The following is a 24,744-nucleotide window of genomic DNA, read 5'->3' as shown; positions in this document are numbered from 1 at the left end:
TCTCTTTTCAGAGATGTGGTTTGTTGGAAGAAAGTAGAAAACTGATGAATAATTCTTGGGACAGCCTTGCCACCCAAGAAAAGGCAGTTAAGATGCCACAGACGCTGACTATTGTAATCTTAGTAGCCCAGGGCAATGCCAGATGTCTGAAAGAAGAAATTAACTACCCTCAAGCAGAGACTCTCCTTTTTTAGCTCTTTTTTCTCATCATCCCCATTACTGCTTTGTGGCCCTAGATATAGCTCCAAGAAATTGCTGAAAAATGAAGGTGCTGCACCTTGCATTTAAATATTACACTTCTGTAGCACAGTATGAATCACATGATTGCAATGGGAAACTGACCATTTGGTTATCAATTTTCTTTAAAAATTCTGTGATACTCTAGTTTCCAATTAGCATTGCAAGCAATGTTACACTTACCACCACATCGGGGTGTGCAACAGAAGTATTGGGGAGCAACCCATGTAATACAGAGGAGCAGGTTCAGGATTCTTCTAGGCCAATTTGTGTGGCACAGAAGTCCTGTGTCATAAAAGTTTTATCTCACTCTAGAATGAGTCAAATTTGAATGGAAGTTGTGACCAGCATATGCTGTTTCCTATAAAAGAGCACATAATTTGGGCAAACATTCACACATATAGATAATGATGCTTTTGCAAAGAAGCTTTCATTCAATTGCTTTATAGTTATATTTATATAGTGTACAATGAATGATAGATGGGCTGTCACAAGTGTACTCTTAAAAATGATGCATCCAGATTCCTTTAAATAATACTCAAATCTAAATTCTTACAGTGTGAGAATGTAATAGAGTTTTAGCCTCTGTGACTTATCCATAGTATCCACATTGGAGGAGGAACAGTATTACTGTTCCTTCTGAGACATTAAAAAGATTCACGACAGCACAATTTTAGATAGTCTGTTTGCAATTCACACATTAAGCTCTATTATAGACTCACCAAATTTCTTCCATAGCCAAGGTCTGGGGAAACTTGCCTTGGACATGTGTTCAGAACAAGGCACTGAAATGTTCTAACATTTCTGAGACAGGAAAGATGCAGTGCCGTGTCAATTTGTAGGAAGCCATTTGGTGTCCTGTATTTTCTGTTCCATGTTCTAGATGGAAGAGTTTCTGGAGCTGGGAGATGATGTCTCTGACAGTACTTTGGATGACATTATTGACTCCCAAAAGCCGAATCAGTGCTGTGTTTTGATCTACACCTCCGGAACAACTGGGAAGCCAAAAGGAGCCATGCTGAGTCATGACAACGTAGGTACTTTAGGCTCCTGTAGCAGAGGAACAGCAAAGTGTGGGGATATTTATTCCTGTGGTTTGAGATGGCTGCTACATCCTAGAGCCCTGAAGTGCTTTTGCTTTTACAGCGTGGATAGAGTACTGCAAAGCAAAGAGCAGTCAGCTGTTTCTGGTAAAGTGCAAACAAGGTAAAGAATGAAACTCCATTCAAACAGCCCTTCACAAAGTTGAACAGTTCTTTATGAATATGAAATTTTTATTCACTGTATTTCTTGTGAGATCTAATGCATGAATTCATAAATATAGTTCACATATTGCCATAAAGTCTCTCAAGTGAATGTCATAGGTCACCGTGAAATGAGCAAATCATGCACATCAGCCAGCTACTATCAAAACAGCCTGGTGGACTGCTTTTGCAGATTTTTTTAAAACTGGGGGTGGATATGTGGATTTTTACTTTGGTGTCTTTTGTTCTTGGACTTATGTGCAGGTTTCTGTGTCTGTCACTGGAGGATAATACAGCTCCAGTGCTCAGTGCTGGTGCTGACAGTAACTCTACCTGTGTTGTTGCAAACAGAAAATTTCCAGTTATAGACAAAAGCAGAGTTGTTTGCTAAAAGGACTTTCCACAGAGGTTTGCTTGGAAAGATATGTGTTTGTTGTCTGAGCAGGAGTTGAAGGTGGTAGGAAGCCTTTCTGAATACGTAGAGAATCTGTTCAAAGGGATGGTCTAAGTTGAGGCCTCACCCCTTAAAGCAGAAATTATTGCAGACATGAGCAATGTGGAAACAGCAATTCACCCAAATGTAGGGAATTAGTGCTCTAGTACCTGAAAGCAGAACATAATGAACTTGGGACACACAAAGACTGATTTGATGTTACAAATCTATGTTCTTTTATATCAAAGGAGTCTGGTGTCATTTCCATGCCAGCTGCCAAACTATTCTTGGCTGCTGATCACAAACAGGCTATTTTTATGTTGACAAACAGTGGAAAGCATGCCATGCCTGTAGCTTTGCTGCTGCCTTCTTTAGTCAGAGATGTTTGCCACTGTTCATGTGCAAAAGCAGTGCTGAATCAGTCCTGCATGACCCTCACAGATCTGCTGTGAGTGTGCCTGTGTACCGTGAAGCTTGAAGTAGAAGCAATGAATACAGACACATCTTAAAGACATCCTGTTCTTCCTACTGTGTGAGTCTCCCATAGCTGCTTGTCCAGTGCTGCCACCTAAACTTGGATGGCCTGGCCTGGCAGCACACTGCTCCTTAAAACCCTCTCTTGAGAATCTCTGTTTCCTTAGGCCAAGCCTACACTTGTACCTTCTAATTTTTTAACAAAGGAATGTGCTGTGATAACAGGAATACATGTTGTTTATGTCTGTACTCTGCCATCTTGAATACTCTCATTTCTGTATCCTGCACTACCCAGTTTAGACTTGTCTGAGAAAGAGCTGTTTCTTTTTGTTGCTTGGCATTTTCTCATTTGGTTTTTTGGAGGGTGTTGTTTGTTTTGGTTGTTGTTTTTGTGCACATATATCTTCTCCATTGTCTCTCATACTATCACATGTATTTATGTGTCTTCCATATGCTATGTTCTGATGATGAAGATAGGCATATTTAGCATCCTTGAACTGCATCTTCTGAGATAAAGTGGGAAATAGGAAGAAAGAGGTGGAAACATCATCCGGGTTCACTAAGTAGTCAAGCAACACAACTTCAAAACTCTTCATGTATGTGCTGCCTCTCATGAGAGGGGTGGGTGTGTATGTGTCACTTGGGAACCAGTGCAGTGAATATCCCAGAGGCTTCCAGAGGAATAGAGTACAGCTGCTATCTTCCTCCTGAGTGCTTAGCCAGGGGATGAGCAGTACCAGGCAATGAGCTTGTGGCTGATTCTAAATTGTCCTTTGAGCTCACTGATCACTGAGTATTTATTGTTCCTTTTCTAACTTGCAGATACAGCACTGGTGGAAGGTACCAGTTTAATAGAAAGCCTGCAAAGATGGAGAGGTGGAAAGGAAGGGACAGGTCAATTTGTTTCTCATCCCTCCAGCCCATGGCTGCCTGGCTGAATGTGTCACTAGGACATGAGGAGCTGCTGGTGTTCAAAGCCCAGTCAGGCAGCACAAATGCTATATTTACTGATGTTATCTGCTCTTCTGTATTGCTGCAAAGGTAATCTGGCTTTTGGCAGTGTCCCCAGGGAACTGACAGACTGGTGTGTGGTCAATACTGCAATGGCTATCTGTGAGCACAGATTTTTCACAGTTTCATTAGCATAGCAAGAGGATAACAAGTTTGTGTGAAGAGGAAGAAAGGAGAAAAACCCAAACCAAAATCGTGACCATATCTAATGTGTTGTATTATTTATTTAAACAGATAACTTGGACATCAGCCCATTGCAGCAAAGCAGGAGGTATGCAACCTGCAGAGGTCCAGCAGGAGTCTATAGTCAGTTATCTCCCACTCAGCCACATAGCTGCACAGATCTATGACCTGTGGACTGGAATCAAATGGGGAGAGCAAGTTTACTTTGCTGAGCCAGATGCTCTAAAGGTACCTTGTCTTATCTAATTAAGATTGCACTTCTTGCTCTTAGAAAACATCCCAAGGAGAGAATATGATATTTGAAAAGTTGCAGAAGATGAAGATTGAGAGTCCATTGTTGTAAAAGTTATGGAAAAATAAAGCTCATTGTATTTGTGACCCAGTGCTCTAGATTCTAATTAAAATATATAATCCATAAGGTTCTTTTAAGGCAAAAGAAGTATAAGCAGTTTTTGGAGAAAAGGGATGCTGGAGGAACTAACCATGTGTGGTTTTCTCCTTGTGTATGTACCTCCCCCAGTGTGTCAGACTGACAGATATTAGTGCATATGGGTGACTGAAGTGAGCTCAGCCAGCCCTTTTTTATGTTCTACATATTTTGTGATGTTCTACAAAATGAAACGTTCAAGTTTTACTTCACCAAAACTCTTTCTCTCTGCTGTGTGCCTTTTGTTGAAATGATTTCATTATTGTCACAGGGCAGCTTGATCAACACACTAAAAGAAGCGCAGCCAACATCTCACATGGGAGTTCCCCGAGTATGGGAGAAAATCATGGAGAAGTTGAAGGATGCTTCTGCTCAGTCAGGATTTATGAAGAAGAAAATGCTTTCCTGGGCTATGTCACTTAGCTTAGAGAGGAACCTGAATGGCTCAAACAGGTGTGTAGTAGGAGTGAGATTTCCAGCAACCTGAAAGTAGCAATTTCCTTGTAATAAATCATGAAGCCTCAGTGAGACTCTTTGTATAAGTGGGTAAAATCTGGCTTGGCAACACAGCAAATATGGTGCAGGGGGGAGGGTGTAGTTATCAATTGTTATTGATAGGAATTGTTTTACAATGAAGTGGGGGCAATTTCTAATGCAGAATGGTATTCCAAAATATCATTCCATGATATTCCTTTCCTCTTTTATCATTCTGTTTCTCAGATAGATCTTGCAAATGTCAGATTTCAATGGTGTAGGTTCTCAGAGACACATTTAACTGATAAAAAATCAGGTATACAAGAGCTGTGTTGTATAAAATATGTTTTTATAGATTCTTTATGTATTTGTTGAATTCAGATACCTAAAGAGTTGGAGGTAGGAAAGCTCCAAAGGTAGGAGAAACACCAAATAAATGAAAGAAAGATGAATGTGTCACCTTACTTATGTTCTAACTTCTGTCAACACCCAAAACCAAATGACAAATACATGTCCAAACAAAATCTGTGCCTGATTGTGTTTTGAAAACTTCCTAGGTTGCTCTGACTTACTTGTGTATTTTGTACTCAGCAGTGATCTAAAGCAGCTCTGGACAAGATTAGCAGACTACTTAGTGCTTGCAAAAATCCGTAGTGCACTGGGGCTCTCTTCCTGTCAGAAGCACTTTTCTGGTGCTGCTCCTCTCAATACAGAAACACTGTATTTCTTCTTGGGTCTGAACATCACCCTGTATGAGGCCTATGGGATGAGTGAGACCACAGGCCCACATTGCCTGTCTGGGCCTTACATTTACAGGCAGCACAGGTAATTTTGCTTTTATTACTATTTTTTAAATATGATCTGTTTCATTTTATCTATGAAAAAAGTGTTTATTAAGGTCAGCAAAGATACTGCAGCTTATTTTATTTTCCAAGTGCATTGCCACTCTGTTGTGACTTTGGAGTCAGAATAATTTCCAGGTCAGAATTTGAGCAGGTTGACTCCATAGGAGCACACTGTGCCAGGAGCACTGAAACTGTTGCAGCATTATAGCCAAACACAGTGACTACATCTGACATAAACCCTAGCCCTTGCCCAAGGGAGGAATGCAAGACCTCAAAACCAAAAATGCTTTTATGCCTGCAGATATAGGGGGGGAAAGCAGCAAGCACAGGCCAAGACAGACTGCCAGAAAGTGCTCAGACACCCTGACAAATCTGCCCTTATGAAGGAGTATTCCCTGGCTGTTGGACAGTTACAGCATGGTGACAATTGCAGTCACGGATACTTTGACAGTTTGGGGGATTTGGCACGTTGGCCAGCTTATCAGTATTATGTTTGATGTTTCTGTGATCCTTGTGGGGTTTTTCTGCTCTTCTCTGGTAGCTGTGGTAAACCAGCACCTGGATGCAGAGTGAAACTGGTGGACAAAGATACAGAAGGCAATGGAGAAATCTGTTTCTGGGGAAGGACTGTTTTCATGGGTTATTTAAATATGGAAGACAGAACAAAAGAAGCCTTTGATGAGGAGGGGTGGCTGCATTCTGGAGATTTAGGAAAGCTAGACAAGGATGGCTTTCTCTATGTCACTGGAAGAATTAAAGGTAATAGGCAAAATCTTGCTCTCTGTTTATGGTAAATGTTCAGCACTATTCAGTCATCTCTCAGTTGTAGTCCATCTAATGAAGTCTTTCCTCTAATACTGGCAGCATTGCCCTAACAGGAAGATAAAATAAAATTTCCTATGAGAAAACCACAGTGTGCTCTGTGTTAAGGGAAGGTTTCCCTCTAGTCTTTAGTAGGTGGAGATGATTCAGTTCCTACAACCAGGCTTTTCATCTCCCACTCCTTTACTCAGTATTAATTACAATTAGCAATATAAACTACTAACACAGGTTTAATGTGTCGTGTTTGATTTGAATGATATCATTAAGCTGTCCAGTCTCCCTCTGAATCTTGCCAGTGTCTTAATTGCACATTAGAATGTTTAGGGGGGAAGGAGAGGCACCCTCTGCTACAGAGAAATTGGTGCTGCAGGTCAGAGGTTGGTTCCTCTGGTGTCTTAGGTTAAGTGATTGCAGAGACCAGAGCTGAAGCTGGAGAGCAGAAGGGAAAGCTCCAGCTGAAGCAATGCACTACAGGACACTGGCTGAAGGCTCATGAGACTGACACTAGTCACTTGCTGACTTGGAGGCTTTCTTCATGATACCTATTCAGACAGTGGGATTGGTCACAGGCAAGATGTAACTGAGGAGGATTTAAGAATTGAGTAAATATCATCTTAGAACTTCAGATTAATCACTAGGGAGATAACACAGATGAGTGAATTCATCACAGGTGGCATCATGTCCTGCTAGGAATCAGGACTGAAGTTGATAGTATTAATAGCCTGCACCAAATGCAGCTGTCTTTATTTTAACTTTTCTTGTCTGATTCATTTTCCTTTATCACAGCAGTAACAACCCCTTGTCTCAATTAATAACATTTGTGTTTCTCTTATATCTATCTGGATTGCTGAACTAATAGCAGTTACTCTAAATGACAGGATAGGTAGACAATCTGAGATAAAATAACCATATGTCCACTTTCATTGAAGTTTTAAATCCAAGTCCAAATAAGGACAATGAAAAACTAAGGGCCAGAAAGACTGGCAGAGGATCTGAGACAAAGACAAGACTATTACAAAAGGAGGGTGGAATGAAAGGAAAAGTTAGACTTGTAAAAGTGTGTCTCTGTTATTTGTTGAAGCATGTTCTGAACTGCTGCAAAGACAATTATTTGAGCACAATATAACAAAAGCAAAGGATTGCAATTTACTTAGAGAATACTCAAGTTTGTAATAATTTAATGGAATATATATATTACACTTCAGAACAAATGTTGCTTTTATCAAGCCTACCTCCAGTAGTAACTTATTTTTGTCTGACCCCTCTTGGTGGATTCAAGAATTGGTTTTAATCACCATAACAATCAACTTGCTTTTTGGTGAGACAGCAATAATAGAATAGTGGGTGAATCCTATGCTAATTTGGAAGAGATGATCTCTCAAAGAAAAATTCCAGTTATGTAACAGTCCCTTGAGAATAAGCTGTTACTGGATAATGTATAAAATATCTGGAGCAAATATACTGAGGGACAGCTGAGAACTTGAACACACTTGAACACTTTGAAAAATAGTAGCATTTTTGTTTTGAAGATAATTAATAGGATTTGTGGTATTTGAAAAATATTATCTTGGAAAAAAGATCTTGTATTTTTTATGTCAGAATAAGAAGAGCAGTTTGAGCCAGACATCAGCCTGATCTCTGGAGTTTATTTGAATGCAACTAATAGCCTTTCTTTTTTTACCTAGATTTAATTATTACAGCTGGAGGTGAAAACGTGCCTCCAATTCCAATTGAAGATGCTGTTAAAAAAGAACTTCCAATTGTTAGTAATGCTATGGTGATTGGAGATAAGAAGAAGTTTTTGTCAATGTTCCTGACCTTAAAGGTAAACCAGTTTTAATAATGCCTTCAGTGAAGTTATACACCTGCACCTAACAAAAGAATAATAATTTTGAACCATTTGTAAAAAGACCTAAAATTAGATAGGAAGATATTAGCGGGGGGAAAAATATGTAGCAACTACAGACAAATCCTGCTGGGTCTAAACCTAGGGTTACCTGGTCTGCTAAACATCCACATATTTACTGCTGTTTCTCCTACATGTACAATAAGAGCTATTTTCTATTTAAATGAAAATTTTTATATAAGAAATGCTGGAGGATTGAGAAGTCTTTGTAACAGAACACAACAATAGCTTTTATGCTTACACATGAGCAAAACCAACAAATGTTTCTGTTACAGGCAAACTCAGAAACCTTCCAACAGAAACATTTCTCTACAATTTGTTATTTTTATAACACAAGAATGATGACCATAGAACAAAATTATCAATAGCCTTGCTGTGGTATAAACTTCAATTAAGAAATCACTGTTCTCCTGAAACATTTGCAGTTCAGTTCTGTGAACATACCTAGTGAATGCCACTTAGCTGTTTTGAAGTTGTTTACCTCTATGACTGATACTCTCTATCTTCAGGTACAATAGAAATACTAATTTAAGAAGTCTAGGAACACTTCTATCTCAAGCTGTTTACATTACACCATAATAATTCCATTGAACATGAGCTAAATGTTTCCCTTTAACAATGGAGTCATTTGGAAAATATGGCAGAAATTCAAGGTCAGAGATGGACTCTGTGGCCTAATTCATTCACACGTTTTAAGTCTGTTCGTGACATCTGCATATAAGCCGAAAATATTTGCATTTGGTAGCCAAGTGGAAAGTAAAGCCCTTTATGATCTGTAGGTGTTTCTGCTTTTTAAGGCTTACAGAATGTTTGTGTGTTTATCGTGAGCCTTCTTCCCAAGGGGGAGGGCCTGGTCAGAGAATCTGTTAATGCCTTTTAAGAGTGAATGTTTCATGATTCACTTCATTTGGTATTTTAGAGTGTGCTGGACCCAGATACATCTGATCCTACTGACATTCTCACAGAGCAAGCCAGAGACTTCTGCCAGAGGAGTGGCAGTAAAGCCACCAAAGTGTCCGAGATTGTAGCTACGAGAGACGAGGCAATCTACAGAGCCATCCAGGAGGGAATCAACAGAGTCAACAGCACTGCTACCAACAGGGTTCACTGCATTCAGAAATGGATCGTCCTGCCAAGAGATTTTTCCATTTCTGGGGGAGAACTAGGTAAGACTTTCTGTTTTATCTTGAGGTACACAAAGCTAAGAGGCTGCTAATCTAAGAATATTCAGTACAGGAGGAAAAAATGGTTATGCAGTGTGTGGTAACAAATACAAAAATTGGAGTTTTTGCTGTGCACACATTTATGAATCTGTGCTCATTTGCATGTAGAGCTCTTAAATTTCAGATTGTTTGGGGTAATTAAGCAATTTTGGTTAATTCCATGTGCATTAAAGTATTAGTAACTTCCTGTAATAATACTGAAAGTGGTGCCTGGAATGGCTACCTGAACAGAGGCTAGACAGAGTTAAAAGAGAATGGATAGGTTTTTATTGAAAGGCCTTCACTGTAGTTTACATTTTTTGGGTAATGTGAAAATAAGGTAACCTTGAGTTTCAGGCCTAGAGATAAACTGCTTTTTCTGAATAAAGTGGGAAAACAGTAGCTGATAGGCTATGGAGTTTGAGCACTATACACTACGGCAGTCCTGATCTGGAAAAGCTAAAACTTAAGGCATCAAAAGTTTCTCTTTAAAAGAAAACAAAAAAAAGCAGCAAGATAGTGAAAGCCTGATAATGGAGCCCAAAGCATATTACCAGGCTCTTTGAATAAACTGGGAATCATTTAAAAGCTTCCAAAAATGTATTTTTACAAAAAAATAGTAACCAGTTACTAGTTCATCTGCAGCTCCCTTTGAAGTCCTCATGCTTATGTGGAGACAACCTCACGTATCACAATTACTTCTCACTTTTAGCATTTATCTGTGCTGAGAGGGGGGCATGTTCTTCCCAACAGGCTCTTCAATAAAAAACTCAGGCACCAAAGCACAAACTGAGTAGGAATTTTTGTTCCTATTTCTGGAATTGATTCTCCCTCTTTTAAGGTCCCACAATGAAGCTGAAGCGGCTCGCTGTGCTCGAGAAATACCAAAATGAAGTAGACTCCTTCTATAAAGAATAAAATGTGTTTCCTCCAAGCATTAAGATCTGTGAACAAAAGGAAGTATTTTCTCATCAAAAGCATTAACAAAGATTTATGCTTTAAGTTTGTAGTCTATTGAATCAAACCACTAGAAAGCTGCTGTCAATTTAATTGTTCCTGATACTCACCTGATCATTTGTCCTCTTTTTACAGAAGCATTTTTCTGCAGTGTGTCCATTCTCTAATACTGCTTTTACTTTTTGACTTCAGTGACTAAAACATCTGTGTTGTATAAAGCAGATATAACTAATTCCTCTAGGTTGAAACATAACAAGTTTTTTATACAGTCTTCAATTTTTCTTTTTTTTTTCTTTTGTTCTACAGGATGTTTCCTGCAGCTTATGATATATTTTGCTAGATAACAGTACTGCTTAATGAAACTGTCATACCACTCCAGTGATAATTATTAAAAAAAAATTAAAAAATCAAAAGGGCTGGGATTTTTTTTCCCTTCCCAGAGAACACTTTTCTTGTTCACTAACACACTTCAGAACCTGAAGACATTCTTGTTTCTGTAATGCCTAGAATTCAGACTTGTGTGAACATAGCAGTTCGCTTCTTAAGTCCATGTTGGAATAAGCATTACTATTTCTCATAAAAACAAATAATCAGAAGAAGTAGGGGAATAGCTTCCTAATACTGAAAGGCACAAAGGAATAACTACAGGAGCTCTCACATTAAAATGCTATTACAGAAACTTCTTTAAACTTGTTTACAGTGCTATTCTTTGAGCAGTGTTTGTCAAGTGTGTATCTGCATGTTTCAGTATTTACATTGCACTAATTTTGACAAATGTGGGCTACATTTCTTCTTACCCATATGCAAAGTAAATCATATTATGAGAAGGAAATGTTTGGTACGAAGTTGTCTAAAGGGTGTGCTGTAAGTGATCTCTGGCAGACAGCTCTAGTAGCTCACACAGCCCGTTATTGAGACAAAGAAATGATGCAGAACAGGATAAGGTTTCCATAAAAGTTCCATTACCAATCTCACACATCTTACAGACCTAAGATTTGTTGCAAGTACCAATAATAAGCTCAATATATAAGACAAAACGGCAGCCTAGGATTATAAAAACAAAACGAGCAATAGGACTTTGAAAAGTTTATTCTTCCCCATTTTGTGCGCAATGGTAATTCAGAATTTCTTTAACAATATTAATCTGAAGGAAACAAGGAAGCAGCAGCTGGGAAAACACAGAAAGAAATGTTGCCCTATTCACAAAAAGCTGAGTGTGGGAGGAATAAATCTCCTCCAGCATGTTGTTAGACTGTATAAAAAAGCTGGGATGCTTACTTTAGAGAGTGACACAAGAAGTTGTTACTCCAAAGTTATTTCACTTCTGAAACAACCAGCCCTAAACAGTCGTACTAGATACTCCACTTAGTTACTTTCTATTAATAAAATGAAGCTGTAAGAAGCCTGCTTCTGGCAGGAGGGATAATCCTGTGCTATATACTAACAAGTATGAAAATACATATTTACTTGTCAGGTGCAGGAATGGAAGCAATACCTTGATAGTTACAGATCAGAATGACTCGAGTGACAATCTGCATCTGATGGGGAGGGGAAGGGAGGGCAACGAGTTGCTTTTGCACCCATTAAGCTTAGTAAGCAAGGAAAAAATAGATTCAGATCCCCTTGAATAGGGATGAAATGTATTTCTGGAACATAGGCACCAGAGCCAAACCGCTGATCTGTCTTAATCCATTTAGGACTTGTCTCTTACATTCAGAGTTTCTAGAATAAAATTACTAGTCAATACAGCACGACACAATGACAGACTGTGCAGAAACTACAACACAAAAAGCATTCTAGCCGAAGTAATGAAATATTTAGTGTAAATTTGCAAAGTTAATACTTTCCTCTCACAATGTATGGTGGAAGTAATTTTGTATTGTTTGCCCTCATTAGAACTCTATTGTAAAGTGTGTTTCAGAGAGGAAAATTTGTAAGAATTATTTTGGTATATAGATTTGAAAAATAACTTCACCATTAATTTTCACCCCTTGTTAATGGTTGTAGGTTTGTTTAAAATACAGAAATAGATTAAATCTCTAGAATTTAGTATTTCTTAATTCATGCCTTTTGTGGGCAGGGCTGTATTTCATGAATCACCAGAGTATTAAAGTGGTTTTCTTGTTGCTTCTAACACAAAATTGCTATTTTAAGTTATTTCATACCCGTTTCTGTGCATGAAGATCATCTTGTGCTACTCTTAGGCTGAAAACCTATCTTTTTAATTTCAACAAGATCAATAAAGTAGGTTTTAAACATTAAGGTGCATTTATATTTCACTAATCTGTTACTGGTTTGTTTGCGTAATTTTTCTATGTGGAAAGTAAAACCCTCTAACTGGAATATTAGACAGTTACAGTGCCAATAAAGGAATTTACTTACATAAAAATGTTCACCAGATAGAAAAAAATAAATAAAACAAAGCACTTGGAAAAGTCCACCGAAAGCAGGCACAAGCATCATTTGTAGCCATTTGGACTAGATTTATTAATGGAGAGGCCTCAGCTAAAAAGTTTGCTCTCAAGAGATAAGCAAACTCTATGCATGTGGATATCAGGTTACATATATTGTACTCTGTGACATGTCCTTCCAGAGTCCTCAGCAGCAGCAGGAGGAGGTTTAGTCTTTGTCCCGTACTCGGCGGCAGATCTCCTCTGTGAATTCTGAACACTTGGCATTGCCTCCCAAGTCTTTTGTCAAGACCTGAAAGAAAGAAAGAAAAAAATAATGTTACTGAAATACATTATGGGGCCAGTCTTGTCTCTGAACAATTCTGGATGTTCTCATGATGTGTTGGCTATGGATGGTAAAAAGGTGAGCAGGAATACATCAAGTTTGAGTTCTGCATCCCATAGAGACTTTATCAAAAAGGACTGTGCAGGGAGAGAAAACCTGAGTATCCATGGAGTACTTATAACGTTATCAGATTTGAATGTGATTTTAACATGATTTTATCCTAACTACAGGAATAAAATGTGTGTGGTCAAAGCTCTACAAAGTGCTTTAATGGTGTAATTAATGATTAAGTATTTACATCTTCAGTAAGAAGTTTGTCCTTTGGAAGTAAAATTCATATATGAAAGCTCAGCACAAGGACAACTAATTGAGAGTAATTCAGAAATATTTGGTCTTTTTTTTAATGAAACCCATGCAGAACAAGCACACATAACTCTTAATGCTGCATGTTAACAATTCCCAAAATTCACTTCGTTTATTTAAGAGAGAGGAAATACAGAGTTCAAAATCTCTTTCATAAGTACAACTCCTGTCTGGTATCATGAAGACGGTAAAATAAAAATAAAAAAGTGGGCAACATTACTTGTCCAACCTAGCTAGATTAAAGCACTCTAGGAGATAATTAAAATAATCAGTTTCCCTCCCATACACACACATCTTAATTAACTTGTTGAGGGGAAGGGAGGAATAACAAGCAGGAGAAGCAATCATGGTTACTATTTTAGGATCTTGTAATTTAAATTGCATTATGGGGCTTTTCAATTAAAAAGATTGTCTCCATTGTGAGCATATAATCGTAACATCGTAAGTAGCCATGTCACGAAACTTGCACTGTTATCTTCCATGGAATTACTGACCTGCTGATGGAGGGTCTCATTTCCAGAGCAGTGAATGGGAACTTTACAGGAGCACCTCTTTATTCAGTTGTAAGTTTAGATTTTTTTTTTTTAACTGGCTCCTACATACAGCAAGATAGCTGCAAACTTACAAAATGATGACAACTTTTGGTTTCAGCATTCTTGTTACTTTTAATTACAAAGCAGCTTCTCATGGTCCTGCCTAAAATAAATGAACCAGCATGACTAGCTAATCCTCTTTAACTGCAATCTTCAAAATCTTGACAACTATGTTTTCAAGAGGCGGACATGAATTTAGAAGAGTGAACCAATAATGGTATGACTACAAATTTGTCACGTTTCAGAGCATAAGTCCCCTTTCCCCCCAATACCCCATCTGAGTCATTAATCTGAAGACACTCTCTTCCAAAAAGAAACATATACAATCCTCAGAGAAAAAAGTTAATACTGGATAAAAACTGTTCTTTTCTAGCCAAGAATGAGTGAAAGCAGTAAGAATGAAAAAAAGAAAATAATTAAGCTGAAAATACAGAAACAGAAGTATTACAGTCAGTACTGAAAAGCTATAAAGGAAGTGGATGATGAAGCCTGGGAAAGGTAAATGAGTGTCCCTCACTTCAGGATCCAGATTTCAATATATATGCTTTGTAGGTTTCATAAACTTTATAAGTGAAATGCTAAGAGTTACTTAAAACTCTGATCACCTTCTTGAAAAACAGCCATCCAGTTCATTATTCTGGAGTTCATAAAGCTGTGGAAATCTAAGATGAGCATTGCTGAGACAAAAGGAATGCTACAGCCTGTCCCCTTATTACTGCAGGGCATATTTAATATCACCAAAGATAACAGAATTACTGTCAGAGGACAGTGGCACTGCTCATGCAACAGGCTAGCTCAGCAGGCCATGCCCCACCATGGTGTGAATCTTCCATGTAAATTCTTGCTTTGATAGGATATGATTTTAATTCAGTGCATTTATTTGCACAGCCACATGTTACCTTTCCATCTTTAATTGTATCGAAGCAAGCTGACTCAATCTTGGAGGCATGTTTGTGCATTCCCATGTGGCGCAGCATCATCACAGCACTCAAAAGGAGGGCAGTTGGATTTGCCATGTCCTTTCCTGCAATGTCTGGTGCTGTTCCATGAACCTAGAAATGAGAGTAAACCTATCTGTTATGTCATTAGGGCTGATTAAAATGTCCTAGGCAATTGTGCAAGCAACCTGAGCCACAGGTCTTCATGTTAAAACAGGACTTACTTTGCTGTGATACAGTCAGTGGAAAGGAGATACCAAGGATCAAAACAATTCAGTTCAAAGATGTCAGAAAGGGAAAACCAGGTCACGTAATACCTTTAAGTTGAGCCCATCAAGTTCTATTTCACAGACTGTATTTAGCATACAATAAAGTGGGAAAATAAAGTATTGGCCAAAAAATGGATATGCAAAAAACATACATGGAATATTTACATTAACCAGTCTCTCAGGGTAAAGCTTGAGTATCTTCACAGTAAAAAAGAGTTCCAGGAAGACCTTTGTTAGATAAATGTCAGCCACATTGTATGGCATGGAAAAGTTTAGGTTCTCAAGCTGAGACAAAGTTATTACTGATCTCCCTTTGTGTGTAACAAGACTTACAGATTCAAAAATGGCCACGCCGTTGGCACCAATGTTTCCACTGGGTGTTACTCCAAGACCCCCAATGAGTCCAGCACACAAGTCACTGAAAAAAAACCCAACCACCAAATTAAAGAATCCATGAGTTTTTCCATATACAGTTTCCTCTCTGCAAGTTATTAAAATATTTTTGTTTATCAATCAACTGCAACTATAACTTAATTTATACACCTGTAAAGTCTGAGAATAATATGGAAAAAGAACAGACACTGTTAGCCACCTGTACCCCATCAGAACATTAGAAAATTCTTAGAACTTAGCAGAAGATAATGTAATAAAGGAAAACTAAAAGGAAATTCCAAATACTAGAATAAAGTTGATAAGACACAGGCAAAACAAGAAGTACTAGAAGCACAGTATATGTACAGAAGTCTCAAAAACTAATTATGTACAGTTCTCTGTAACTATACAAAAATCTTACTTCCTCTGAAGGGGCCCAGAACTACTCTTCATATGTAAATTCCTTCTAAAAATGTGGAGGAATTTTGCTCAGGTAGGTGAATTACTGGTGGTTTTGGGGTGTACTGTGGAACATTTTCCAAGTGACACCAGATTAGCTTTTCCCCTCTTTACTCAACAGCCTGCAGGTCACTCATCTGACATTAGCAGATCATCAGATATATGCAATCTGCATTTGGTTTCCACCAAAATTACCATGGGGAACAACAAACCAACTGTGCCTGTTGTCATCATACTGTAAGTCCCGAGCTGAACACACTGATTAACAAAGCTCTTAAGACTCTGTTTCACATCCATACATAATTATTGCCTACAAACTTGGCTCATACTAAGCTAAGTTAGTTCTTAGCTTAGTAGTCCTAAGGAGAAAAGTTTGGGTGACTTTGCAGAACAATATTTTAAGCTAAAATAAACCACCGAAGTTACAAAGAGCCTGGGGAAAAACTGAATACAGTCTGCATTTGTCACTCTAAGTATTTAATGCCTTAAGAGAAGAGATTGTCTTCTACCTATTCAGTCTAAGGAATCTACCTGGCATTTTGTTCATACTTTTAGAGCAGCAGGTGAGACCTCACCCAGTGGTGACAGTGTCCTCTTCAAGAACAGACTCAAATTTATTGAAAATTTTTAGAATGATGAAATTGTTTATGGAATTTCTATGAGAACTTTAAAATGGTTGGTAACAAACTCTCTGAAATGGTATTGATGATGACACTCCTCTGATTTGATCTCTCTTAGTTAATACTCACACAGTAAGAGCTGCTGTGCACACCTTCACCAATTCTTAAAACAAGAGGCATTAGTTAGAAATCTGATTTTTCTTAGCGCGCACAGCCTTATCACAGAGAGAGTGCTGTTTTAAGAGAAGCTTAAGAACCATTTCTTCTTATACTTAAGTTACCTTTAAATTTATTATCTGTACAAAACCAGGAGATGGATTCTAACATGTGAATAGTCAAACTTGTAAATAAAAATTCCAGTTCAGGATCTTTTCTCAATCTCTCCTTAGAGGTGTGAGAAGAAACTATTTTACATAATACACTTAATAGTCCAGATTAAAACACTTCGTTTTACAGGTGTTTAATGGAATTTACACTCTACCAAAGAATTTTACAGATGGAAAATGTGTGCTGAAGCCATTATATTCTTCACACATTTGGGGAAATCTCTCTCTCTATCATCTAAACAATATTCATAGCCTTCATAAGCAGAAACAGATTTTTTAAAATAAAAAGTACATTCTCATCATACAGCCCCTCTCATTAGTATATTAATAATTGAAGCGGTTAATGTCTGTTAAGAAGTCTGAGTGCATAAGATGATCATGACCTCAATGATTGTTGGGAAAGTATCAGTATTTTACATGTTGGGAGTTGAAATGGAAATTTCCATACCTGAGGATGTCACCGTACAAGTTTGGCATAACAAGCACATCAAATTGAGATGGATCTTGAACCATCTAGAAGGAAGAATATTTTCATTCAGGTTAAGAATTTAAACTAAAAAAAAAAAAAAATAACCACAACTAAAACATAAATACTCACATTCAGACATACAGTATCCAGATACATTTCATTAAATTTAATATCTTTACAGTTTTCTGCTGCCTCCCTGCATTTTCTCAAGAAAAGCCCATCAGACATTCTCCTGCAATTAGACAAGCAAGAGAATATTGCAGTTATTGTAAGGAAGCATTACTGGAGATAAAGAAAACTGCATGCAACAGGGGTTTAATTAGAATTCAGAAACTTGATTTGTGACTATTTATCCCTCCTAAAATATTTCTGTACCAGTAGTTTAAACAGCATACATTAATTCTCAGAATGACTTACATTCATTTATGAAAGGCTTAGTGAATTTGTGAAGGTGATGTCACATAATATCACATGTGTTATGACTCAGTTCAATTTTAAGTGGTGTGGAAACCGCAAATGACACCAGCCACTTTCATCCTCAGTTATAAAATTAATTTTTGTTTTTTAGAAGTTTCTAAAATAAGAGGTTTGGGAGGAAGGATTACTACAAACTTGCTAATAAGAACATTGGTACACCATTACCTCAGCCTTGTCAATACTGAATCAGTATTGCCCATTTTTCTTAGGAGGCATTTACTTGAAATTTTCCCATTTTACTGACTCCAAGTGCCATCAGCAGAAGTTCACATTTGAATAAGACTTTAGCAGTTATTTATCATTAAATTTTTGGGGATTTTTTTTTGTTTTTCTCAAAAGAAGTGTCAACATACATGATATTTGCCTTGTGCACAGCAGTCACGTGGCTTCTCTGATTGTTTCTGGCATACTCAAAAGCAAACTCTGCAATGCGCTTGCTGGCTTCCTCTGTGATCAGCTTGATGCTTTGCACAACCCCATCAACAATCTGAAAGACAGGAAGTGCATCAACAGTGCAAGTTTATTCTTCCCATGTGGAACCAAGCAGCAGAATTCTGAGTGAGGCAGAATGCATTTCACAATGGAGAAACTTTTTTATGGGTGCCAAACGTAAAAAAAAAAAAAAATCCCCACTGAACCCCAGTGAGATGGGCAAAGTTAGCAGTGCTGTGTGGGAACCTAGAACATCCCTCTGGCTGTCCAGGAAGGCCAGGACCCCTGCCAGGGGGCTCAGAAGCCCTGGCACAGAGCCCAAAACACCTGTGGGTTTGATTATGACCCGTGGAGCAAATTACCAACCTTAGATGAAGATCAGCAAGCCACAACCAAGTAGAATATTAGTGAAGTTATCATGGGGTGGAAAAGTAGATTTTAGGGTTTTTGGTATGAGGGTTCAGGAGGCAAGATGGAGGAATCTGGGTGTGTCCAGCCTTTCTCCTTCTTCTTCTTGGCCTCCACCTTCTGCTGTGATGTTGGCACTCACAGATTGGTTTAGAGGAGCAGCTCACTGTCTAACATAGGTCATAGGTATTGGGAAGTAATTGTAAACATTGTACACGTAGTTTTTAGTATAAAGACATAACACCACCCCAGGGGCAGGCAGAGTGCCTGGAACTGTCCTGCTGGACAGACCTCGGCAGGGCAGGAGAAAATTTTTTATAGATAAGATACAATAAACAACTTTGAGACTGAGACATGAAGAGCCCTGATTCCTTCTTCAAGTGCCCGGGCTGGGAAAAGAGACTTTTAACAATCTCAGGGTTGCAGCAACCCAGAAAGGCCCTGGGAGTGCTGAAGCAGAAAGGCAGCAGAGGCAGCACCCACCACGTGCTCGATGCCGCTGTACTCGCCCTCGGTGTTCTCGCGGATGGTGACGATGTTCACGTCCGTGTAGGGCGTCTTGTAGCCCTCGATGGACACGCACGGACGCACGTTGGCGTAGAGGTCGAAGGTTTTACGCAGCAGCAGATTCATGGATGGGTGCCCTGCAGCGATTGGGGTCTTCAGAGGCCCTACAGGAAAAAAGGATGAACAAGAAAATAAACCCCTCCATGGATCTGAGAGCAGAAACTATAGGTAAAGTTGGACTCCTACAGAAGTTCTCCAAATTCCTGTTTAACCCTTATGCTGGAATGCCATGGGAATTGTCTGTTCTGTCAACTACTGCACAGGCACATTCATCAGTGGCGTAAATGCCAAACTGTGAGCCTTACGTGGAACAGATTTTACAAAATGTATTCATTAAAACACACAAAGATACTGCTCATTAATAAGATAGTTATTGCATACTGTTGTGTATCTTAGGAATGCCTTCTGCAGAGAGTCCAAAGGTTGTTATGTACCCAATTTCAACCACAATAACTATCAAATTTACGGCTTGGAAATTGCATGAACCTTTCCTGCAAGGACTGTTCCAAGATTACAGACAACTACCTGCCAGGCTGTCCCCTGTTTTATTGTGCTACAGAGGAAGAACTCTGGCTTTACATCAAACTCAGGAGAAACACAATAGTATTTAATATCTGTGTATTAAGCCCTAAAATACCTTTTAATCCCATTTTGTTTTTATCCATGGATTCTTTGGCTTCTGGAGGTATCATCCACTTCCCTCCTGGTCCTTGGATAGCTGTAACATTCCTCTCTTCCCACTGAATAGGTGCCTAAACACACACAATCTATGTTAACTTTCATGTCATAACTTTGCTTCAAGTTTTAACTATCACAAGAAGGTGTGTAAGGAATTTTGTCCAGGCCTTTCTAAACAGTATTTTCTCTGGTGAGTGAGGGTTTGAACTGAAGCAATTTTTGAAAAATGTAATTAAGTAATTTTTGAAAAATGTAATTAAGTAAGTGGAAATTAAATAGCGTGAGCAGCAAATCATCATAAATGTGAATACCACAATGGCACCCTAGATGTCATATACACAAGTGTTATTTCTTTAAAGGTTTTAGAGCTATTGAGTTCCTTGTATACAAGGGACAACATTTTAAAGCTGAATTCATTGAGGACTCATCATCTCCACTGACTGGAAGACTGTGTATGACATAGATGTGCATCTGTTATCTCACTGAAAATCTGCACATGCTCCACAATGCTTTCTGAATTTGCATTCACCACAGGACTCTAAGTGGAGACAGGCTGCCACCCATTCATTTCATCAGGAATGACCACAAAAGAAAAGATACATCATCAAAGAAACTTCACATTTTCAAATCCATGTTGGATAGTTGTAATACAAAGGGGATGTGCCTGGGTACTGTTACTAATGTGGAACAATTTAACAGGCATCTTGCTGAAGAGCTGTATTTCCTTTCAAGGAAACTTGACAAGCTCTAGTGAAGTTTCTCAGATAGGTAAGGGAAAGTTCTTGGATACAGTAAGCATTCATCTCACTGAAGTTAATGTGTTTGGCAGCACAGCAATTGGATTGCTAAAATGAGCCAATCCTTTCACACACACTTTTGACCTGCACTTGAACTCATAATAAATGAAAGAACATCCTCTGTCAGTTGCTCAGGATTACTACATCAACAAGGTGATTTCACATGACACTGAGTTCGTATTTCCAAAAATCAAACACAGCATTTGCTCTCAAGTCTTTACTTCTCTGTCAGCTAACAGTTTCAAGGCGTGCCTTGCTATCACATTCCTATCACTTATTAGCTGAAGCTTCAAACTCTTTCTATTGGAAAGAAGTTTTAATAGCTTCAATATGACTTAATCTCTTAAAAGAGATTTTAAACTTTTTAAAATATGCCTAATTAATATTTTTTGCTGTAGTTCAATTTGCAATGCTTATAGCAAGATAAATATGACTTACTTTGGCAGCATCAAAGATCTTCATGACAGCAGCAGAAATCTCGGGTCCGATGCCATCTCCTGGGATTAAAGTTACTGTTTGTACCTAGGTAAAGAAATATCAGTAGTACAACAAATGAATATTTGTTTTCTACGTAGAAAACATCTTCATGTGTTGTAGGAACCAAGTAACTATTAGAAAACAAAATAAATTTTCCTTTACCAAATATTCACTATGAAGAACAGCAGTCTTGGACAGGAGAAGGATTGGCTTGCTTTCCAAGGGAGTGTACAAATGTTTTGAGAGAAATGTTTAAAAATTCACCTACTACCTATTCCTATTTCACAACAGAGGCTGAATGTGAAAGGCAGATTCCTGCTCAGTACTACCTGAAATTAATTAACGTAGCATGCTTTCCTCTGGAAATCTGGAGAGCAAGTTGTATTACCTAGTTATGGCTCTGTTCCACATATGTCTACAATATTATCAACATGCTGCATGGTACTGACACATGCTAGAAATGATTACATGTATGAAAAGATACATTCACCTTAAAAAAAAGGTCATGCCAAGCTAAACTTCTCAAGTGACCTCCTAAAAATCTCAGACTCATTTTAAATAATACCAACTTATTTACCTCTCATAATGTTCTCAGTTTTGTTTCTTTTAGCCTTATCAAACAAGTAAAAAAAATGCACAGCCAAGGCTGAACAAATAGCAGGGAAAGAATGTATTCTTCTTTGAAGAAAAAAAATAATTATGGTCACTGTTCTAATGGTACATGCTGCAGCTCATTTTGTTTTATTTAAAGAGATCCAACAGCTTTTATGGGCTCATTATTACCTACAGAAAAGGCAGCTCACATACATTATTTGAAAAAACCCCAGCAGAACCAACTCACAGGTCAGAACTTCAATATATATTGACTGATTTATTTTTTAATTTTGAGCCAAAGAAATTCACTGTGCACAACAAAAAAACAGAGCTTCAGATAAAAGAACACTGCTGCTGAGCAAGCTGTGACTGATGAAATGCCTTGAGAATAGTATAGTGCTGTCTGTCAGCACTGTAGGGCTCCACCTGAGCCTGAAACTGTTGTGTTTTCACTAGAACCAGGGGTGCCTCACCTTCTGATTCTTATACTGTGTAAGTGACCCTTCAGTTTCTTTTCTAACTTTGTACCTGCTGTTCTACAAAATTTATCATGAAAAGCCACAGTTCCTCTTTAAGATTAAGTCCTGCTTAAGAGTGCTGAGCCCTGCTCCTGTTTTCACCAAAAAGAAGGCCCATGGGCACTTCAAACACATACACAAAGAAGAAGGTAAAACATCTACAGGGAAATACACAACGTCTAAGATAGTTTAAAGAGGACCTTGAAAAGGCAGAATTTTAGATGCAAGGAGTTCTAAAAGCAGCAGTAAAGTAAATCTAGTGCTTAGAGGGAAGTCTGCAAAAGAAAGGCAATGAGAAGCTTCTCAACAATCTTTCTACTTTGCCCAATATATATTTGCTCATTCCCAGATGAATTTCAGAACACTGGCTTATGTCTGTATTTTGTGAAAACTTTCCACACCACTTCTATTTTTTGCTAGAGCCTTTTATATTCTCACATTGATGTGCAATTGCCAATGACAGTGATTAACTGATATAAATCCAGGATGGCATTAAGAGCACGCATGTTCACTTGTTTGGCCCTTATTTTTTTGAAACATAAGAATAACAACAGCGATCTTATAAATTTCCAAACCCACTTATTGAGAAACTTCTTAAAAGAAAAAAATGGGACTATTATACTCACAGCATTACCAAAACTTCTGGTCACCTTTTTTTGGCTTTTGAAAGCACCTAGCAATCGAGAAACCTGCAAAAATCCAAACCAAAAAGATGCTCTTTTACTGCACAAACGGGATTTTACAAGTTTAACAATATTGTAGCAAATCTTTTTTTTTTAAAGTCATATTGCTTTAACTCTCCCATCTCAAACTAGTATAAAAATCCAAATGAAACCAGAGTACCCAGTGCTTTGCCAAGTTGCAGTCGGAGCAGCAACGCCTTGTGGGTATTCTTAGCACAAGGTGAGCCCAGGACAGCCGTGCTTTGCCCCATGCTCCTGTCCTGCCTGGGGGCCCCTGCACCCCACCTGGGGTCCTCTCACACATGATGTTGGAAGCAAACATGCAGGAAAGCAGGAACTCTAACTAAATACATCATATGCTAAGGACAAAGACATGCGGAAAGCAAAGTGAAAAATCAAACGCTTCACTGGTAGCAGCTGGGTGGACAGTATCTTTACACATTTTAGGTGATGTTTCCAAAACTACTTTACATTTTAGTGTCACTTCTTCCATTCAAACTGTGGTGAATTTTTTCTTCTACCTTTTATACCTGTAGGTGTTGTACTGTTGCCTTCTGCATGCCTGATGGTTTTTTAAAAGTGGAACTGAAATGCACATTGAAGACAAAATTCACCATACCAACAAGTCTACACATCACAGTCAAAGAATTACATTTTCTGAGTATTCTGGGGGTGTAATGGGACAGCATCTAAGCTTGGGCTCTTGCCCAGCTTAGCACCATGGACAAAATCCCTACTCTGCAGAAAAATCACAGCCTCCCAATCTTAACCTCTCTAGGATTATTGATGCCTCTGGGACTTAAGAGCCAGAAGACTTCTAACTGCTCACACTAGTTCAATTCTGCCATACTCACTTATGCAGGCTGTCAGGCTAGAAATGACTTTGACAATTCGTATTCCTCTCCTGTCCCACCTGCACTTGTTATTTCTTTACTGACAGAATGGTGTGTAGCAAAAGGAACAAACTATGTTGGCACCAACAGAAACAATACAATTCTCATACTGTAATGATAATAAATTAATATATTATAAAATAATATAATTATTGTATTGTAATGAACACTGGGGGAGAAGTAATCTAAGCTAGATCTATTTTTACTTGTAGCCCCACATGAGATGTACAAGGTCATTGCAACAGGCAAGCAGAATTTACCAAAGCAGGCCCTATGGTTGAGGATGAAGGCAGAGCAATCAAATGAAAATGTGAGGTTGACCGTACAGGGTGTTCTCATGGTACAGTTCCTGCACATAGAATCAGGACTGACATTCCAGAGTAGCCCTGGAAAGGGCACAGTCTGTCTTGTCGGAAATCACGGGCCTAGTACATTATATTGAAGTTCAACACTGGTAATACCAACAAAGAATCCACCCAAGGAAAACTGATCCATTCTGACCTTAAAGTCACGTGTCATGATTAGCTCCTGAGAGTTCTTCCTTACTTTAGCAGATAAGGTTAAATGGGGCGGCCCCAATGACTTTGCCCCAAGCAGGCTGTTATTTAAAGGTACAAAATAAATTTCATCTACTCAAGGCAAAACCCCGTATTTCTGTGACAGCCCCGGGATAAGGCCTGCGTTTCAGAATGGTTCAGAGCTGTGAATCCCAGAGGACACGTGCGGGGACCAGAAAGTGGCCGGCCAGAGCCCGGCAGCAGTTCTGCCCCGCCGGCTCTGCAGTGCCCGGTCCCGCGGGCTCTTTGCGGGAATGGCGTTCCAGGCTGTGCTGGCTGCGCCGCGCGCACCGGGAGCTGCCC

At 38.6% G+C, this 24,744-nt stretch overlaps 2 protein-coding genes across 4 annotated transcripts in view; one reads left to right on the top strand and one right to left on the bottom strand.

The window, feature by feature from the left end:
• ACSBG1 (acyl-CoA synthetase bubblegum family member 1) overlaps positions 1–12,351 on the top strand; it is a 34,133-nt gene extending 21,782 nt beyond the window's left edge. For 2 of the 3 annotated variants that reach the window (XM_031055857.1, XM_031055859.1), the window contains exons 7-14: positions 1,121–1,270; positions 3,634–3,810; positions 4,281–4,462; positions 5,075–5,308; positions 5,870–6,087; positions 7,836–7,975; positions 8,976–9,222; positions 10,100–12,351. In XM_031055857.1, the coding sequence (XP_030911717.1) occupies positions 1,121–1,270; positions 3,634–3,810; positions 4,281–4,462; positions 5,075–5,308; positions 5,870–6,087; positions 7,836–7,975; positions 8,976–9,222; positions 10,100–10,176 (1,425 nt within the window). In that variant the 3' untranslated portion in view covers positions 10,177–12,351. The remainder of the gene's footprint in view (positions 1–1,120; positions 1,271–3,633; positions 3,811–4,280; positions 4,463–5,074; positions 5,309–5,869; positions 6,088–7,835; positions 7,976–8,975; positions 9,223–10,099) is intronic. The other variant, XM_031055858.1, reaches the window with a different exon arrangement.
• A 326-nt stretch (positions 12,352–12,677) lies between these two features.
• Positions 12,678–24,744, bottom strand: part of IDH3A (isocitrate dehydrogenase (NAD(+)) 3 catalytic subunit alpha) — a 17,875-nt gene continuing 5,808 nt past the window's right edge. The window contains exons 3-12 of the mRNA XM_031055913.1: positions 22,935–23,031; positions 21,158–21,241; positions 19,882–19,996; positions 19,161–19,348; positions 18,191–18,324; positions 17,490–17,592; positions 17,340–17,404; positions 15,448–15,532; positions 14,807–14,959; positions 12,678–12,918 (exon numbers count right to left, since the gene is read on the bottom strand). Coding sequence (XP_030911773.1) covers positions 12,835–12,918; positions 14,807–14,959; positions 15,448–15,532; positions 17,340–17,404; positions 17,490–17,592; positions 18,191–18,324; positions 19,161–19,348; positions 19,882–19,996; positions 21,158–21,241; positions 22,935–23,031 — 1,108 coding nt within the window. The 3' untranslated portion in view covers positions 12,678–12,834. The remainder of the gene's footprint in view (positions 12,919–14,806; positions 14,960–15,447; positions 15,533–17,339; positions 17,405–17,489; positions 17,593–18,190; positions 18,325–19,160; positions 19,349–19,881; positions 19,997–21,157; positions 21,242–22,934; positions 23,032–24,744) is intronic.

The sequence above is a fragment of the Geospiza fortis genome, unplaced genomic scaffold (assembly GCF_000277835.1).
Source record: "Geospiza fortis unplaced genomic scaffold, GeoFor_1.0 scaffold171, whole genome shotgun sequence".
Classification (NCBI taxonomy): domain Eukaryota; kingdom Metazoa; phylum Chordata; class Aves; order Passeriformes; family Thraupidae; genus Geospiza; species Geospiza fortis.
The sequence above is the reverse complement of the archived record's forward strand: the minus strand, read 5'-3'. Positions and strand labels throughout refer to the sequence as shown.